This window comes from Carcharodon carcharias, chromosome 14, assembly GCF_017639515.1.
Source record: "Carcharodon carcharias isolate sCarCar2 chromosome 14, sCarCar2.pri, whole genome shotgun sequence".
Classification (NCBI taxonomy): domain Eukaryota; kingdom Metazoa; phylum Chordata; class Chondrichthyes; order Lamniformes; family Lamnidae; genus Carcharodon; species Carcharodon carcharias.
Genome location: NC_054480.1, coordinates 63,699,203 through 63,720,160, shown reverse-complemented (window position 1 = coordinate 63,720,160; position 20,958 = coordinate 63,699,203). Strand labels below are relative to the sequence as shown.

The window sequence follows — 20,958 nt, the reverse complement described above, 5'->3', positions numbered from 1 at the left end:
CAATGGAAGAACAGAAAGCTCTAAGGGTTTTTTTTTAGGTTGAAATTGCTTTAAACATATTTTAGATAGCATCAGCTGTGGTCAGTTAATTCCTATGGCAAAATTTCAAATTAGGATAGTTGATATGGAAGCTGTAGGCAAATGGTAAGACATTGATAACAGTCTTTGGTTTATTGTATGAAGTCAGCCATACAGTATCTTGTACCACTATTATAAATGTTTTAAAAATATAATTATTATATGTTTAAGATTGGAGTCAGTGTAAACAGCACTAAAATAAATGTTACTTTTCTGCAGCTAAATATCGTGATGTCTTCAAAGATATTGTCAACAAGATTGCACTGGTTAAGCAGGAAGATGTAAGTATTGGTTAGATTGCATTATTTATTTAAATATCTAACTAGCTCTTGCCCTTTCCCTCTTTCACACATCTGCAGTTTCTGCTTGTCCTTTCCAGCTGAACCCATTTTTTGGTTACACCCAACTGGCCAACTGCATATCACCAGTAGAGGAAATCCATAAAAGATGTTGAATGAGTGTAAATGCATAATTTTGCACAGTTGCAAGTGCTTCTAGCCAGAAAGAATTGCAGTTAGCTAAGCATAAACCAGCAGATGCTATTAACTTTTTTCTTTTACTGTTAGATGGACCAAAGAATAGGGTCAAAGAATGTTTGTTTCAGCAGGGCTGAAAATGAAGGCTATAGAGCTTTTAGAATGCTATACTGATATCTTCTGAGCTAATTTTATAGTGTGTAAATGACCCATACAAACCAAAGTTTGATTCTCATCCGTGCTAAATTAGCGCACTTTACGATAAATGCTTTTGTTAAGTCAACATTTGACCATGCCATTGCTCTCCTGGCCAGTCTTCCAACTGGCACCTGCATCACCAACCTTATCAAAAATTCAGTTGTCCTTATCATAACTCACCAAGACATGTTCACTCATCACCCCTGTGCTCACTGATCTAGCTTGGAAGCTGGTCTGACGATGCCTCAATTTAAAATTTCTCATCCTGTTTTTCAAATCCCTCCATGGCCTTGTCCCTTTTTATCTCTAAGGTCCTCTAGTTCTATAACCACCACCAACAATGATTATGACTTGCATTTATGTTGCAGAGAGCTTCACAGGGGAGTTATTAAACTAAGTTTGACTCCAAGCCACATGAGATGTTAGGGAAAATGACTAATAACTTTGTTAAAGAAGTCGGTCTTAAAGAATGCCTTAAAGGGAGAGAGAAAGAGGACCGGAGGGTTAGTTAGGGAATTCCAGAGCTCGGGGCCTAGGCAGTTGAAGCTATGTTACATGATAATTGGGGATGTGCAATAATCCAGAATTGTGTATTAATGTTCCTGTGAAGGATATTGGATCATTGTACCCATTAAAGGTACTACAGAAATGCTAGTAGTAGTAATATGATGGTTGACCTCATTCTCCCCAAACTAGATGTGATAATTTTGTAGGGTTTTCACTCCTATTATTCAGTGATTTTTCACCCCACCACCCTCCAGCTTTTGTGTAAGCATGTGTGAGCATTGGGTGAGGACAACATCTGGCTAGCAAGTAAAACCTTTCAGAAATGTAGGGTATTGATGGGTGTCTACGCCTTTAAAACCATACCATAGCAAGAGACAGCTCCTCCAGGAGAGGAAGGGAGAAAGTTGGCAGTGATATTTGTAAAAACACGACAACTGGATATTTCTAAGATTGACATGTACTATTGTAATTGTTCTCTGTGCAAGATTAAACAATACTAATAACTTAAGAGTTGTTATATTTTTATTCCATCAGTACTCTGTTTACACCAATGTCATAATCACATATCGTTGACCAATCTTGCTCGCTTGTTATTTTGTTAATTATACTCTCGGAGTAATCACTTTATCCTGTTTTACACATTTTAAATTTGCCAGATCATTATCCAATTACAGTCCTACTTTAATAATAAATAAGAATAAAGAAACACCTGATCTGGAAAATAGAACTATTACATTAGTGCAGTAGGATGTACTTTTTCAGTGAGGTTACAGGACAACTCAAAACTGCATTCTATTCACCTGATCTGAGTGTTTGGTGAGGCTGAGTCCAATTCACATACTGTACACAGTATAGCAAGCGGGTAGTTCCACCTGAGTGTGGAAATTTCTGACAAAAGAGTAAATGCACTCAACTGGAAACAGTTCCCGCCACTTAAAACTGGCAGTCACTTATATCGGCAAAAAATGCTAACTAACCATTATTAATTTGCATAAATGCCAATTTCAAAATTATGAAGAAAGCAGAATACTGTGAATGCTAGAAACCTGAAATAAAAACAAAAAATGCCAGAAAAACTCAGCAGCTCTAGCAGCACCTGTGGAGAGAGAAACAGTTAACGTTTCGAATCCATATGACTTCTTTAGAGCTAAAGAGAAATAGAAATGTGATGGATTTTATACTGTTTAAGAAGGGGTGGGGGAAGATAGATGGCCAGGGATAGGTAGGCAAGGAGAGATTAATTAAGGTGTCATGGGCACAAGTTAAAAGAAGTATTAATGGTAGTGGTAAAGAGTAAAGAAGGTGCTGATAGTGGCATAAAGGGAAGTGCAGAATGTGCTAATAGCAGAACAAAGGTCAGTGCTCTGTGAAAGCCCCACATAGAAACCAGTGGTAGATGACCCTGTGGAGGTGGGCTTGGGGAAAAAGGATTTTAAATGAATAAATAAATAAAAATAAATTTTAATTACAATTTGATATGAGATGGCAGGTGGTATTTGCTGAGCTGACTAAATTCCAAAGGGAAACTTGGCCGTCATAATGATTTTGCAATTTGTATTTATTATGAGAAGGTACGTATACTGAAGTCAGATGTAAAGATTCCACTACCACCTTTGTAGATTTTAAATATTAAATTAAGACATTTATTAACAAAAGAAAACTTAAAGACACAAGATTACAGTTACGCAGTTAAATTTACTCATAACATTTCCCAAAAGATTTCCACTTAGCAAGACTCAGGAATAAATACCCATTTCCAGGCAACAGTCCCAATGGATTCTTAATTTATAAAACATCCAGTAATATTACTGCAAGGTGCCCACTGTTGCTAGAGGGGAAGTATTTCCCTCTCACTTGGCAATGGAAATCCAAGGCTTGTGACAAAACTTTGCTTTCTAGAACATTAGATACTTCTCTGGAGTGGCTAGAAGCTGCTTACTTCACAGGGCTATGCTCACACAGCACACTCTTCAAAATCATATGGCCACACAGCTCATACAGCTTTCAGTCTATCCTTAAATACATTTTTCCCCCTTTCATTTTTAAACCCATTGTTCTTAACTGTCCATGAAAGCTCCTTTGGAACCTCACGGCCCTTCATCTCCCCCACTTTACCATTACCATCAAGCCAAGGGATCAACCCTGGTTCAATGAAGAGTGCTGGACGGCATGCCATAAACAGCACCAGGCAGACCTAAAAATGAGGTCTCAACCTGGTGAAGCTATAACACAGGACTACTTCCGTGACAAACAGCATAAGCAGCCAGTGATAGACAGGGCTACGCGATCCCACAACCAACGGATCAGATCTAAGCTCTGCAATCCTGTCACCGCCAGTCACGAATGGTGATAGACAAATAAACAGCTCACTGGAGGGGGAGGCACCGCAAATATTCCCATCCTCAATATCAGTGCAAAAGATAAGGCTGAAGCATTTGCTACAACATTCAGCCAGAACTGCTCAGTGGAAAATCCATCTCTGCCTCCTCCAGAGGTCCCCAGCATCACAGATCCCAGTTTCCAGCCAATTTAATTCAATCCACGTGATATCAAGAAATGGCTGAAGGCACTGGATACTGCAAAGGCTATGGGCCCTGCCAATATTCTGGCAATAGTACTGAAGACTTGTGCTCCAGAACTCCCCACACCTCTAGACAAGCTATTCCAGTACAACTACAACACTGGCAACTACCTGGCTATGTGGAAAATTGCCCAGTTATGCCCTGTACACACAAAGCAGGACAAATCCAACCTGGCCAATTAACACCCCATCAGTCTACTCTCGATCATCAGTAAAGTAATAGAAGGGGTCATCAACAGTGCTATCAAGCGGCATTTGCGTAGCAATATCCTGCTCACTGTTGCCCAGTTTGGGTTCCGCCAGGGCCACCCGGCTCCTGACCTCATTACAGCCTTGGTTCAAACATGGACAAAAGAGCTGAACTCCCGAGGGGAGGTAAGAGTGACTGCCCTTAACATCAAGGCAGCATTTGACTAATTGTGGCATCAAGGAGCCCTAGCAGAACTGGAGTCAATGGGAATCTGGGGAAAAACTCTTCGCTGGTTGGAGTCATATCTAGCACAAAGGAAGATGGTTGTGGTTGTTGGAGGTCAGTCATCTCACTGGATATCACTGCAGGAGTTCCTCAGGGTAGTGTCCTCGGCCCAACTATTTTCAGCTGCTTCATCATTGACCTTCCTTCCATCATAAGGTAGAAGTGGGGATGTTCGCTGATGATTGCAGAATGTTCAGCACCATTTGTGACTCCTTGGAATACTGAAGCAGTTCATGTTCAAATGCAGCAAGACCTGGATGATATCCGGGCTTGGACTGACAAGTGGCAAGTAACACGCATGACACACAAGTGCCAGGCAATGACCATCTCCAACAAGAGAGAATCGAATCATCATCCCTTGATGTTCAATGGCATTACCATCACTGAATCCCCCATTATCAACATTCTGGGGATTCCCATTGACCAGAAACTGACCTGGACTAACCATATAAATAATATGGTTACAAGAGCAGGTCAGAGGCTAGGAATCATGCGACGTGTAACTCACCTCTTGACTCCCCAAAGCTGGTCCACTATCTACAAGGCACAAGTCAGGAGTGTGATGGAATGCTCCACACCTGCCTGGATGAGTGCAGGTCCCACAACAATCAAGAAGCTTGCCACCATCCAGGACAAAGCAGCCCGATTGGCACCACATTCACAAACATTCACCCCCTCCAACACTGACACACAGTAGCAACAGTGTGTACTGTCTGCAAGATGCACTGCAGGAATTCACCAAGGCTCCTTTGACAGCACCTTCCAAACCTACGACCATTACCATTTAGAAGGACAAGGGCAACAGATAGATGGTAACACGACCTGGAAGCTCCCCTCCAAGTCACTCACCATCCTGGCTTGGAAATATATCACCGTTCCTTCACTGTCGTTGGGTCAAAATCCTGGAACTCCCTAACAGCACTTTGGGTGTACTTACACCTCGTGGACTACATTGGTTCAAGAAGGCAGCTCACCACCACCTTCTCAAGGGCAACCAGGGATGGGGAATAAATGCTGGCCCAGCCAGCGAAGCCCACATCCCGTGAATGAATTTTTAAAAGAAAGTTACCTTTCCCAGAATCTAAAAATTTTTCATGCTGTCTTTAAGGCCACCACTTTCGTGAAAAATAAACTTAATAACTTTGCTTTATTTATTTATCATCTTTGACAGTTGTAAAATGTCCTTTTTCTCTCTTTGAAATTCAATAGCTAAAAATTCACTCCTCATTTATCTCCTAAGGCAAATTCCTATTCATGCTGTACCTACAGGTATCCCATCTTAGTTTGTTCATTTCCACTTCAAAAGTGCCTGCTTTACACCTAACCCTTTGATGTAAACCTTGCAGTCTGTTTTCAATCTAATTAAATTAGTCTCTCTCACACACAACATACACACAACCCCCACAAGCCTGCTTCACAGTATTCCATAATAATATTTTCTTTTACAAATTAAAATTAAAACTGAAAAACAACAATTGGATTAAAAAAGGGGTAAATATGGAGGAGAGTTCATGGTCTGAAGTTGTTGAACTCAATGTTAAGCCTGGAAGGCTATAAAGTATCTAATTGGAAGATGAGGTGCTGTTCCTCCAATTTGCATTGAGCTTCACTGGAACATTGCAGCAGGCCAAGGATGGGCATGGGGGTAAGATGGCGTGTTGAAATGGCAAGCGACAGGAAGGTCTGGGTCATGCATTCGCACTGGGCAAAGGTGTTCCGCAAAGCAATCATCCAGTCTATGTTTAGTCTCCCCAATGTAGAGGAGACCACGTGGGAGCAGTGAATACAGTAGACCAAATTGGAGGAGGTGCAAGTGAAGCACTGCTTCACCTGAAAGGAATGTTTGGGGCCTTGGATGGTGAGGAGGGAGGAGGTAAAGAGGCAGGTGTTGCACCTTCTGCAAATGCATGGGAAGCTACCATGTGAAGGGGATGACGAGTTAGGGGTGATGGAGGAGTGCACCAGAGTGTCACGGTGGGAATGATCCCTACCTAATGCTGACAGAGGAGGTGAGGGGAAGATGTGTTTGGTGGTAGCATCATGCTGGAGTTGGTGGAAATGGTGGAGGATGATCCTTTGAATGCGGAGGCTGATGGGTGAAAAGTGAAGAAAAGGGACCCCATCATAATTTGAAAATTACAGTGTGTTTATTTTGAGTGAATTGACCAATGCAAAGAGAGAACTCTTTTACCTATTCACTGAATTGGTACTTACAGCCAGCCCGCTTAAAATAAATCGGATTAAATTACCTGTTGAATTGTCGTTTGTAATGAAGTTAGTAACGTTTGGATGTATAGGCATCCAAAGCATAAGCCCATCTGATGATGTTCGGGTACTGGCAGACATGCTGTGTTTTTTGACATTTTTGTTTTAATTGTTTCAGCTGTCTTTATCAGGTGTTGCAGCATGGGGCAAATCACCTTTGTGCGAAAGTACCTGCTACAAGTAATGGGGACTGTCCTATAATTTATCTGGAATTTTTGCTGCTATCCTTCTCTTTCTCAAGATTTGCTACTGGACGTTTTGTCTTACTTGATTGTATACCAACTCATACAGCTTAGCTAAGAGATAAAGTATAATAAGGTGAATAACAGCAAGTAGTTTAAAGGAGCAATATATAATGTTGAATAGCAGTACTCTGATCACTTCACTGAACTGTGCGCCTCTTTTTTAAGGACACTGCGTTTTTCCTGTTTGATTAATTTCAGCTGCCTTTGTTTCCCCCCACCTCCCCCCATCTCATCAGGCACTCCCTGATCCCTTATATTTCTCCAGTTTCTCTTTATGCCCATTCCCTGCTCATCTAATCCATGAGACTGTTATGATCCCAGCTGATTTTTTTAAATCGTTCATGACATGGCTAGGCTAGCTCATCCCTAATTGCCCTTGTTCAGAGGGCATTTAAGAGTCGACCACATGGCTGGATGGCATGGTTGTGGATTTGGGGTTCCATGTAGGCCAGACCAGGTAAGGACAGCAAATGTCCTCATTCGTGAGCCAGATAGGTTTTTACAACAACTGGCAATGGTTTCATGGTCATCATCAGATTTGATTCCAGAGTTTTATAGAATTTGAATTTCATCGTTTGCCATGGTGGGATTTGAACCTGGTTCCCCAGAGCATTACCAGTCCAGTGACAATACCACTACACCATCACCTCCCCTTGATGTTAGTACTGGACAAGTCAGATCCCAGTGTGAAACCTGGCTTGATAGCTTGGTAGGACAAGCTCATGAGCATTGAGTATTGCCTTTTTAGCCACTTCATAGTCTGCAGACTGCTCTTCTGACAGACGAGTGTACACATTTATAGCTGTACCTGACAGGACATTTTGTAACATTAAGGTCCAAGCATCTTTTAACCTCTTCAACTTCACCTCATTTGTAAAGATAGCTATGAAATATCTTTCAACTCCATCTTCTGAAAATTTAGACACCAGATGAAGATTTTTAGTTAAATCAAATTCTTCAAGGAATCAGGATTATCCTCTGAACTACTATCTTCTCTTTCTTCCTTTATTCTGAGCTTTCCTCTAGCCAAACCTTGTCTGATTTCTTTCTCTCTTTGAAGCTCAAGCTTTCACATGTTCCTTTATTTTCCCTGTTCTAAATGTGAGCTTTTTCATTTCCATTTCATTTTCTTTCTCTTTTTCTAAATTGAGTTTTTTTTTATTTCTCTTTCTCTCTTTCCTCCAATCCAAGGCTTTTTCATTTGCAACTGAATCTTGACATAATTCTAGCTACAATACATGAATTTCAGATGTCCCTCTTTTAATTCTAAATGCTCGGTAATCGCTTCAATCATATCATCTTTACAAAATCCTGCTTTTTATCTGCTACCTTTCTCAGTTTATCCTTAGTCAAGGTTTTCAAATAATCCACTGTTACATCTTAGCAGTAGTCAAAGCCATTTTTGAATTCCAACCCAATACTTTTACAGCAAATCCTGTTCCTATGCACAGTACCTCCACAAACTCATTTCTTTGAGGATTCACAGATCCCACTGAAATTCAATGATTTTTTAATCCCACAGGAGCCCCCACTTTATTACAATCCTGGACAAGCTCCCACTTTGTTACGATCCCAGCTGATAATACTGGACAAGTCAGATCCCAGAGTGAAACCTGGTTTGGTTGATCCTAACATTGTTTTTTTAGAAAACCATGGAGGTCAGTTACTGAACACATTCACATATCTGCCAGTGTACTTTTAACACACACAAAACATTTATTAAACAAGAAAAATGAACTATATTACACGAGCCAAAAGGTTGGTAAGTTTTCAACACAAATACGAGAAAATGATTCAACCTCACACTTTGTCCCTTTTATCTTAGCAATACCCTTACAGACACAAAGGTTTACCACCATCTCAACACCAAAGCTTAGGCTGGCTCAGTTCCAGTTTTCTTCCAGCAATCTTTTGAACATTCACTAAGGTGCCCTTCCTCAATTGGTATCTCTCCCCAAGACACCCAAAAACCACACTAGACTCTATTACTTTAACTTCAAAGCAAACACGAGTTCCCTAAACTAAGTTCCTCAGCAATTTGCAGGATTTTTTCTTAAGAGTTTTAGACCTTCTGCCTGCACTCTCTGGTATCCACACACTAATTGACTTGAACAGCCCTTTTCTCTTTTCCTGTGTCTCTGCCCCCTGTTGCTAGGCAACAGCACAATTTTTAAAAATTTTGTTTTTGTTCTAACTTCACTAAACTACTAACCCCTTGCTGACTCGTCTCCTCACTTGAAGAGTTATAAAAGCTCATTAAAAATACATGTTTACAAACAGGGCCCCAGACTTGCTGGCACCCAATTCTTTAAAAAAAAATGAGATGAAGCTAGACCCAGGTTTCACCTTTCTTAACATACAAATACAAAATATAAATTAAACTCAAAGTTATACATTGTTTCTAACAGAGACCCACCTCCTTTTCCCTTGGTCCCATTCCCCATCCTAACTGACATTTTAATTGATTCCCTCTCCAGAGGTACTGACATCCCCACCCACCTTTCAAAACTGCTGACTCGCACTACTCCTCGATTAATCTATCTTCCACACCTCATTCCTTGCAGATTACCATCCCATCTCTAACCTCACTTTTCTCTCAAGTCCCAAATCCATGCCTACCTTTCCAACAACTGCATGCTTGAATTCTTGAATCAGATACTGTCCCTATCACAGCACTTAAATCCCACATGTTACTCTTTGGGATTGTGATGAATTTTCCCGACTTCCCGCAATCTTTGGAATGTTTGACCATACTATCCATTCTTCCAATGCCTCTCCTCTGTCGTGCAGTTCAGTGGGACTGATCTTTCTTGGTTCCATTCTTGCCTATCCAATTGTATCCAGAATATTTTCAACAATGTCTTCCTTTCCAGCAGTCCTAAGAGGCCCCCATCTTATCTAGATGCCGTTCCTAGGTGAGATAATCTGCAGATGTAGGGTTGGCTTCCACATGGGGCACTGATGATGCAAAGCTCTACTTTTCCATCAATTCTCTCTGCACTGTCAGTTTGTTTACTGATACCCAGGCTTGGAGGAGCTGTTCTAATCCAGTTAAATATAGAGAAGCCTGATGCCATTCTCTGTAGCCCCTACCAAAAACTCTGTATGCTTGCCAGTGATTCTGTCTGTCTCTCTCTATCTCTCTGGCCATCACTTTGACACTAAGTCAAGTCACTTACAACCTTGATGACCTATTTTGTCCAAACATCTGCACAATGATACAGGTAAAGACCCTCTGGTCCACTCAGCAAACAAGGCTGATACTCCAGTGCAGTATTAAGGGAACACTGGATTATATACATAAGCAATCTCAGGACACTATTTCGAAGAGGAGCATGGGAGTTATGCCCATTGTCCTGGCCAATATATATGCCTCCATCAACATCGCAGAAAACAGATTATCTGGTGATCACCACACTGCTGTTTTTGGGAGCTGTCATGTTGTTCTGATGGCATAAAGGCACCAATCACTCATAACGGAGTGGGTAAACACGTTGTGGGTTCATTTATTAAGACTGGGCACATGAGAACAGATATACATGGACTGAAAGCTTGAAGACATCAGTAACAGAGCACTGTGTGCTCTGCTGAAAAGCAAAAGTGAAACCAAGACTGAATCGTAAGACACGCTTCCCTTCTAGTGATGACGTGCTGCTATCCCTTAAAGGCATATTACAACATCCCCCTTTCTTTTTAAAGATACTTTTCCCCCCCTTCCAGAGAAGTTAACTATTTACAATACATGTTCATTTCCCTCCCTAACAGCACAATGGGTGTACCTACACCACATCATCTGCAGTGGTTCAAGGAGGCAGCTCATCACCACCTTCTCAAGGATAATTAGGGATGGGCAATAAACGCTGGCCTGACCAGCGCCCACATCCCATGAATGAATAAGAAAAATGTTTAGTTACCGTTACAAAAGTATAGAGCTGATGAATCTGAGTCTCCAAAACAGAGTATTCTGCTGGTACGTCCAAATCTTGTAATGTAACCTTGTTTGGGGGTTTCTTTAATTGCTGACAGTGACCTGTGGGATTGTCATTCTTGGATGTTCCTGGCTGCATTTGGGATCTTGTCCTTGACGCAATAGGACTGTACGGTGGTTCAGCTGGAATAGATCCTGGGTTACGCCTCAGCGTTGTGACTTTGTGTAATGACTTCTTAGGACCTTGGTTCTGAACAAATCCTTGTCATCTCATCTGATTTCCACATACTTTCTATGGGACTGTTGATGCGAGCTTGTTGTCCCAACTGTAAACTTAGCAATCCCGTATCTGCATTTTTATCGTACATGTTGGTCATCTTCTCTTACAGTTTTAAAAGTTGCTCTAGTTTCTGAGAGGGTAGAATGGGTAAGAGTAGGTAAATTGGGACGCACTGGTCTGCCAAACATGAGTTCTGCTGGTAATTGAATAGCTGTACTTAAAGGTGTCGCTCTCAGGTGTAACATTGCAATGTGTAGATCTTGCTTGGTCTGTCTACATTTGAAAATTAGGGATCATGTGAATTATTCGTTCAGCTAGGCCTTTAGATCTAGGATAATGAAAAGAAGTAGTAGTGTGATTGATATTCCACTTCTCTATCATATCCAGAAATGGCTTGCCAATAAATTGCAGACCGTTATCCATAATGATCTGTCTAGCGCACCAAATAAACTGAAAATAGCACCTAGAGTGTGCGCAACTATAGTCCTTGGTGTTTTGCAATTGTTGAATAATGGGGTACCTGGTAAAGTAGTCAACGATGACGATGAGGTCAGTGCCTTGGACATGAGGAAGAGGTTGGTTGCAATTTTGGACCAAGGATGGGTAGGAACTTCGTGCGTAATCAGTGGTGCTTTGTGATGACTTGACAGGTTCTTGGTATGCCTCGCACTTCTTGACGATGGGCCATCGTTCTTATCTGGCCATAGACTGTCTCTCTTGTGATTCTTCTCATTTGATCTATGCCCATATGTGAATGATGAAGTTGCTGAAGAATATCAAGTTGCAAAGATTCCGGTAGTATGTTGAGCTAATTGTCTTTAAAAATGACTCCCCAGGAGATGCTGCGCTCGTCCTGGTAAGGCCAAGTGGTCTCATGTGTTTGTGGACATGCTGAATTGAATTCGGCCATCCTTCAGCCATGGTTTTCCACAGTTTCTGTTGTGTAGAACCTTTTGCCATTTCTTCTTGTAGCTGTTAGCATTTGCATTGCACAAAATCTACCAGATCAATTTGGAGAACATATTCAAGTTAAATGTCAATGAGATCAATTTGTAGATCCAAGGATATAACTTCTGTTTTCACTGGGTTAGGCAATCTGCCAAATGTATCTGATGTGACCACCAAGTTATCTGGCTTGTACCTGACCTCTCATCCTTGAATCTTTAACAAGAGACATCACAATCTTGATGGTGCAGTGGCCAATGGTTTTTACCAGATCATCTCTAATGGCTTGCTGTCGATCTCTACCACAAATCTTTTGCCAAATAGATAACCACGAAGACGTATGATTCCAAACACCAAAGCTAATGTTTCCTGCTCGATGATAAAGCAGTTGGGTTGCTTTACAGACAGATTTTGAAGCAAATGCAATCTGTTTGTCTTTTTGTAGTATGCATGCTCCCAGGCCTGTCTTGTGAGGCTTCTATTTCCAGGATAGTTGTCTCCCTAGGATTCCAAAATTGTAATGTTGATGCTTCTGATATTGACTGTTTCAGTGCTTCGAGGAGGTATTGGTGGTCTTCATGCCATAGGAAAGGGAGATCCTTTCTCAACAATTCCCCCAGTGATGAAGATTTTTGAGCAAAATTGTGAAGGTATGGAGACAGGAAATTAAAGTGAGCTAGACATCTTCACAGATCGCCCTTATCTTGACTTGGCATAGCTTTAATATATATATCCTCTGTTTTACTAGGATCCAGCACTGGAATAAATAAAACCAAAGAAATTGATTTGCTGCCCATTGATTTCACTGAACACCAATCATTCTTTACGTGCTGCTTGCATCAATAAGTGCAGATTATGATCATATTCTTGCTTTGTTCCTCCCACAACAGCAATGTCATTGGCGATGCAGATGCATACTGGCACAGTGCATGTAATGCAGTCCATATGATTTTGAAAGAGATCCTATCTAACAGCCTGTAAGGAAGTCATTGAAAACAGTATTGTCCAAATGGGGTACGAAATGTAGTAAGCTGTTGAGACTCCACCACAAGATGTACTGACCAGTAACCATGCTTTGAGAAAAATTTTGCACTTGCAAATCTCAGATTTAGTTCTTCTAATGCGGGTAATTTGTAAGGGCAATGTTTCTGAGTTGCGAATAAACATTGCGGATCGAAGCATAGTCTCAATGATTTGTCTTTCTTTATGATGCATGTAATTGAGCTGCACTAATCTGTATACTCTTGTATTCTTCTAATGATTCAATCTTTCTCCATTTTGTCTAGTTCGAACTTTGATTTGTCTTGTAAGCAGATGCTGCACTTGTGTGGGAATCAAATGATGGACTTGCATTCTGCTGCAAGTGTAATGTTACAGCTCCCTTGAAATTGCCAATGTTGTCAAAACATTCTAGATAGGTCGTGAACAGAGGTGATAGGATAGTTTCTGAGGTTGTTCTGCCATGTGAGGTCTGACTGATTCCATGGATTGTTACTGGTGTGAGGTCACATGCCAATAGACCTACAATTGCTGGGTCTTTCGTTTCCACAAGATAGAATATCTGTGACACCCAGGAGGATTGATTATATTTGCACTCCAGGCATATGGATGCTGCACATGGAATTAGTGAACTATTATATACTGAAAGTTTGCCATGGCCTTCCATGCCTGTGGATACATGTCTTAGAATTCACAGGGGTAGTATGTTGGCACTTGTCCCTGTGTCAATGTTGGCCAATAAGATCTGGTTACCAACTTTCTTAGAGCAGATTATTCGAATCTTGGCAGACACGTCAGATGGTGTGATGGCATCTTCAGTTTTCCATGAGATTGATGGTGTGGAAAAGTGCTCAACGCTCTTTGGCTCTTCTTGTGAAAGGTCTGTTTGAATCAGCGCATAGCTCTTTGTGGCTGCATCAGCCTTTGCTCTATTGCATTGCTGCTGTTAATGGCCCTTTCTGCTGCATGCCTTGTAGAATTGGTGGAAAGCTGAGCATTTCCTTGGTGCATGCAGAAGGGCACGCCTCCCATGTGTTTTGCTAGGTTTGGGTGTTCTAGTAAGTCCGTCAACAATTGGGGTTGTCTATCCTTGAGTAGTTTTTTGGTGCTATATGTTTTGGGCTTCTCCAACAGATCTTTCTGGAATGTTTCCATGGGAGTGGATGGGATCGCCAACTCAATAATTGTCTGCTAGCTCTGCATCTGAAAAAAACCACAGTACATATGCTTTTCTCTGCACCTGCTGACAAAGTGGTCTATGGATTCTGTAGGCTGTTGTTGAAAGGACATGAATTCTAGTTGATGAATACGGAAGTTTAATCTGATTCTGAACTGGTCTTCCAGTGTAGTCCGTATCTTTAAGGGATCCTTCATCTCGCCTGCTGTTAACCCTGATATGTTCAGGCTGTGTAGACCTTCATTCCCAATTGCTAGGAGAATTTTTATGGCTTGCTTTTTTATGGCATAGCTCCTTATGCTGTTGAAACATTTTGAATTCGGATAATAGGTCAGCTGTATCCCAATTCAAACCAGGGAACTTTGTGGACATTTTGACAATATCTCTGTCCTTCCTCCTCCTATAGTACTTGGGATGAGTGTTGCTGTAGCCAACTGCTTTCAAGTGCTTTTCCAAAGCTTCACCCGTTATAATCGCAACATTCTCTGGCCCAATATTTTATGATGGTTCCGTTTGTTTTTTTTTTCTTGTTTGACTCTCCCTCACTCACTATCGATCTAGCCCACACCCTGGTCACTCACCTTTCCCGACTGAGCTAACCCATGCTGGTCCCCTCGAGCTGTCCCACTTATGGAACTGACTGGCTCTGTGCTGCAATCTCATCATGAGGGATCCGTCTGTTTACCAGCTCCTTATTTGAACACTATCCCTACACACGACATCTTCAGAACTTTTCTGCACAGTCACCACGCTGCGGTTTCAACATTCTCCAATGCTGCAACTCCATTGTGGTCTGACCAGAACATAGAGGATTGTCTCATGCCGTGTAGCACAATCTTAAGGCTGTTCACCATGTCATTAATACCTTGCTGCACCCTGTTTCACCACCACTGAACACTATGTCTTGGTGTTATACTGATATAAAGCACCAATCACTTGTAAGGAATTGGGTAAACATGTTATGGGTTCATTTATTAAGACTAGGCACATGAGAACAGATATACATGGATAGAAAGCTTGAAGACAGCAGCAGAGCTGTATGGGTGTGCTCTGCTCAAAAGCAAAGGTGAAATTAAGACTGGATAGCACGCAACACTTTCCTCCTAATGATGTCCCTTAAAGGCATATTACAACAGGATCTTGTATGTGTAAAGTGGCTGCCAGTTTTCCTACATTACAACAGTGACTACACTTAAAAAGCACTTCATTGACTGTAAAGTGCTTTGAGAGGTCTGGTGATCATGAAAAGTGCTATTTAAATTCAAGTCTATTTTATTTCTTTCCACACAATTGCGCTATCTTGTTTATCCCTATTTATACACTTCCCACCTTACCGAAAACTATGTAGTCCCCTGGAAAAAACAAATCAAATTGAAAATGCAAGCCAATTTGGGGAAAGCAACTCTTACATTCCTGTCCAGCCCATTTAGACAGTCAAAACTCGAACCTTGGGCCCTGAATACCCAGCAGTTGCCTACCTTAAGGTAAGAGGTGATGTCACCCCAGCTCGAAGCAAGTCCAGCTGTCGTTTAAATGGATTTAGTGAATCAGCATTCACCACTTGAAATATCAGCCTGTTCCTGAGTTCCATTATTCACTGGGGAAAGAGCCACCTCCTGACATCTAATGAAATCTGGGGTGTTAAATTGCAAGTAACACATGTGCTCCAGACAAGTGCCAGGCAATGACCATCTCCAGCAAGAGAGAATCTTAACAATTTCCCTGTGACATTCAATGGGATTACCATCGCTGAGTCCCCCACTGTCAACATCCTGAGTGTTACCATTGATCTGAAACTGAACTGAACCAACCATACAAATTTGTGGCTATAAGAGCAGGTCAGAGAATCAGAACCAACACCAATTTAAATATGAATTAACAGGTAAATGATATTTCAAATAAAAAGGTAAATTTCACTTTAAATGGTCAATACAGCAAAGATGCATCTTACACAAGCACCCGCATCACTCCCCACAGACATGTAGCACCACATGTAGTTCCGAAGTTCTCTGAATCGGCCTCTGGTATGTAGGATCTTTCACATTCCCACTCAATCGATTCAGCCCTCGCTCACCAGCAACTGTATTCCGTCTGAGATCCCCAAGGACAGTTGTCACCTGAATGGCACACACCTGCAGAACCTCCTTGGCTAGGTTCACAATAGTCTTGATGGCACAGATTCCCTGGAGACTTAATCGGAACCCTTTAATAAATCCCATTGAATGGTCTGGTCAGCTCTGGTAAAACTGAAGCAGCACTCTATTTTCAGCTTTCTGTCCTGTTTAACTGAATTACACACACAGCTCCTTGTAGATGTACCTTGTCTGCAGTCCTCCTCTGTCTTAAGCCCTCCTCTCTGCCTGACCATATAGCTTTCGTCTGTTAACTTCCTTCCTGTTGGTACTGTTTCCAGTTCAAGGATTTCCAAAACACATGGACCAGTATTTCTTATCATTCAAGAAAATGAGCAGTCCTTTACAACCATCCTTAAACAATTACAGACTCCCCAGACATTTTAAAGTAATTACAAATTTCCCTCCCTGTACTACTTCCAGGCCAAAGGTCATCACAATCTGCAAATTTGCAGATCGTGTCCCAACTTCTACTTCCAGATCGTTATTAAAATAGGAAAGAGCTACGGTTCCAGCACTGTTCCAACTATAACTACTTTGTGCCTATGTCCTTCCAACCAGTTCTCAGTCTAGCAGAATGTATAACCACTAATACCAGAGCAGAGGCGTCAGTCTTGTAAGGAAATCTCACGTGCAGTACCCTTTCAAAAGGTTTTTGGAAGTCTAAGTAGAAAACGTTGACTTGGCTTCTTTCACCTACCAGCTTCATAATTTCTTTAAAAAATGCAATTAGATGTGTAAAACATAATCTGCTTTTAATGAAGCCATGTGTGGTGTTCCTAATATTTCCCTCACCATCCAAGTACTCAAACATTGCACTCCTAATGATTTTCACTGGCATCTTTCCTGTTACTGATGCCAAACTAATGGGCCTGTTATACCAGGTATTGTCACCTTTTTATAAAGATGGGAACTATATTAGCTTCCTTTCAGTCTGCAGGAGACCAGTGAGCTGTTAAAAATTCAAGCTGGGCATGCACAGCACTTGTCCCATCTCTGAGTACCCTCTAGTATATCATCTGACCTAGTTCCTCAATCCAGTTTCAAGCCTCTAATTTTTTTCTAACGTAATATGCTCACCTAATTTAATATTAATACAATTATTATTTAAAGACATTCAATTTTAAAAGCTAAGTATCATCTTCAACAGTGAACACCTAACTGATTTAATATTTCTGCCATATCTTTTTAAGCTGTTCTTGAACATCCTTCAGAGTTGCAATTCAGTCTTTGACAGCTCTCTGACTTTCCACATAACTGAAAAAGCTTTAACCGTTATTTCTACAAATGTCTGCCCTTTTTTCCTCATTAGTCTTATAGTTAATCTAACAGCAGCTTTTGTTTTTATTCTAGCAGTTCCTTGTACACAACTGTTTAGTTGAGTATTAGGTTCTTTTTAATTTGTAGAAACTTATTGATTTCCATAGCCTTTGTCATTGTACATAGTCAGCCTTGTGTTACAAAAAAGCAAACTTTATTCTTTTCACTTTGAGTACCTATTTAACTTTCATATTTTATTGTGTTCTTGAAAACTTTCCAGGGTAGTGTCCTAGGCCCAACCTTCTTCAGCTGCTTCATTGATTACCTTCCTACCATCATAAGGTCAGAGGTTGGGATGTTCACTGATGATTGCAGAACGTTCAGTACCATTTGCAACGCCTTAGATACTGAAGCAGACCGTGTCCAAATGCAGCAAGACCTGGACAATATCCAGGCTTGGTCTGACAAGTGGCAAGTAACATGTGCGCCGCACTCGTGCCAAGCAATGACCAACTCCAATAAGAAAGAATCTAACCATTGCCCCTTGACGTTGGCATTACCATCGCTGATTGCCTCCACTATCAATGCCCTGGGGGTTACCATTGACTAGAAACTGAACTGGACTATATATATGCTCCAGCAAGACTCGAGAAGCTTGACACCATCCAGGACAAAGCAGCCCGCTTGATTGGCACCCCTTCCATAAACATTCACTCGCTTCACCACCGACGAACAGTGACAGCAGTGTGTACCATCTGCAAGATGCACTGCAGAAACTCACCAAGTTTCCTTAGACAGCACCTTCCAAACCCATGATCACTACCATCTAGAAGGACAAGGGCAACGGACGCATGGGAACACCACCACTTGCAAGTTCCCCTCCAAACCACTCACCATCCTGACTTGGAAATATATCAGCATTCCTCCACTGTCACTGGGTCAAAATCCTGGATCGCCCTCCCTAACAGCATTGTGGGTATACCTATACCACATGGACTGCAGTGGTTCAAGAAGGCAGCTCACCACCACCTTCTCAAGGGCCGTTAGGATGGCAATAAATGTTCGCCTAGCCAGCGACGCCCACATCTCATAAATGAATTTTTAAAAATTCTACATTAGTCTCATCACCACCTAGCAGTGTTAGCCAATTTACCTGTTTTAAAATAGTTTGCCATTCTCTCGAAGTTTGCTGTCCTTAAATCTGAGTTACAGATTCTTAGTGCCTATAGTTATACCAGTTAGTTGAAACCATATAATATTGTGGTCTCTGTCCTGAACATGTTTCCCCCTCACAGTGGACATTGATACAAGGCCAGGCTCATTACTAAATGCTAGATCTATTTAATTAGCTTGTTGAGTCAGGAAACAGTCTTGTACATTTGAACAAATGATTCAGCTGCACTCTGCAACAGGGGGTAAACCATCATGCCACTGAATTCCAAGAAAACTTAAGTTACCCATCAAACAAAGATGGCATTTTATATTAAAAGTGTTTACAATACGTAGCTAACTCCATAGACTTCATCAAAAAATAACCTACTTCCACCTCCATTGCATTGCTAACCTCTCCTCAGCCCACCTGCTGCTTGAACCCCCATCCATGACATTGTCACTCTCTAGACTGGGCTGCATTGTTGTGATGGACCTTCCATCTTCTACTCTCCATAAAATTTAGCTGTTCCAAACTCTGCTGCCCATATCATATTACACCTATCCATTATCTAAATTCTTACTGATCTGCATTGGCTCCTAGTCTCAAACACCTTTGATTTAAAATTCTGACCCTCATGTTTAAATCCTTTAATGACCTTACCCCTCACTATCACTGTAACCTCCTCCAGCTGTACAACACCAGCCCCCAAATCATCCTTTCCTCACACTCACTCTGGTCTTCTGTGTATTCCCACAATTCCCTCTTCGAAGGGTCATGAGGACTCAAAACATCAACTCTTTTCTTCTCCACCGATGCTGCCAGACCTGCTGAGGTTTTCCAGGTAATTCTGTTTTTGTTTTGGATTTCCAGCATCCCCAGTTTTTTTGTTTTTATAACATTTTTAACCCTTAAGACTCCCATCTTCAAATCTAAGAATTAAACTGATCTATATTTGAAACTGCTGGAGATGGTAGGCCTATTATTAGCGGAAGGAGTAAACTATCTAGGGTGACTTTGATTTTTAATGGGCTGTTACTTATACTTCAAGTTTCCAGCATTCAACAGTGAATGGTGATGTTTATGTATTAAATCCTGGTGTTATATCTATTTAAAAGCATGATTGAAGCAAGATCGCAGTACTTCAAACAATTTGATGTCTTGATCAAGCAATGTTGACTATATTATTCACTCATTTAGAAAGCTTTGAACCTTCGAAAAATAAAGAACAAAAAGTGCTGATATCTGAAACAAAAACAGAAAATGCTAGAAATTCACACAGGTCAATCTGCATCTATTGAAAGGACAGACAAGCCAATGTTTCACAACCTATTGTTAATCAGCAACTGGTTGAAATGTTTCTTGTCTCTTCTCAGGTACTGGCTATGTACCCCTGTATGTGTTTCTAGCTTTTTCTATTATTTAAACCTCAAACCCCATTTTCGCAATGCAAAAAGTTTTATATTTTATTCATCACTCTCTTCCAGAATGGTATACACATGATGTGCAAAGCAAGAAAAACACAGGTGACCATTTGGCCCAGCCTTCATTCTGTAGAATTGTTTAAGGGGATCATAAGAGCACTTGTGCCTAAGTTGCTTGTGGGTTATGTACTCTCATATATTGCTGGAATTGACATAGATTTAACTTGTGGCATATTCTTTAATTTATTGTAGATATTTTAACATGAGGATAGTTTTTTGTGAAAATGTATAGAAAATATTGGTAATGTATTTTTTTTAATTATGACATTTAATTTCTAAAAATTTTAGGGTGAAAAATATATTGTTCTTAGAAAGAAATATCAGCATCTTGTACAGGAAAGAAGTGGGTGCAATAAAGAAGAAAAAATGACATTGAGTAGTCCTGTGGAAGAGTCGGTTGAACAATTAGAGAAAGAAGAACCATCCACCCGTTCTGGGGAAGAAAAGCTGGAGAATTCTGATGCCCCAAAGATCGAGAAAAGTTTTCAGAAAGAAACCATACAAAATATAGACATCAACGGAATTCTAAGTAGTAAGGCCTCTGCTGTAAACCCTACAGCAGAGAAAGTGAACATGTGTGAGTGGATTGTACAAGAATTACCAACACCAACGGCTGACACAAAGTCCCAGGCGCCTTCAGGACGAACCAGTGATAGCCAGGTACAGTGTTTATTTTATTCTTGACAGTTTTCTTTGTTCTCTTATCTTCTGTCTCTCCTGACAGCATCGAGCCCTCCTCTGGACATTCTCTCACACTGCCCTCTCATGACCATTCTTC

The 20,958-nt window shown here is 41.0% G+C and overlaps 1 protein-coding gene across 7 annotated transcripts in view; it reads left to right on the top strand.

Annotated features, from left to right (window-relative positions):
* Positions 1-20,958, top strand: part of LOC121286943 (ankyrin repeat domain-containing protein SOWAHA-like) — a 141,864-nt gene that overhangs the window by 14,266 nt on the left and 106,640 nt on the right. For 6 of the 7 annotated variants that reach the window (XR_005945119.1, XM_041204264.1, XM_041204261.1 and 3 more), the window contains exons 2-4: positions 298-359; positions 20,184-20,222; positions 20,469-20,840. Coding sequence is in view for 6 of the 7 variants with exons in the window: in XM_041204264.1 (XP_041060198.1) it covers positions 298-359; positions 20,184-20,222; positions 20,469-20,840 (473 nt within the window). In the remaining variant the exon portion in view is untranslated. The remainder of the gene's footprint in view (positions 1-297; positions 360-20,183; positions 20,223-20,468; positions 20,841-20,958) is intronic. The other variant, XM_041204263.1, reaches the window with a different exon arrangement.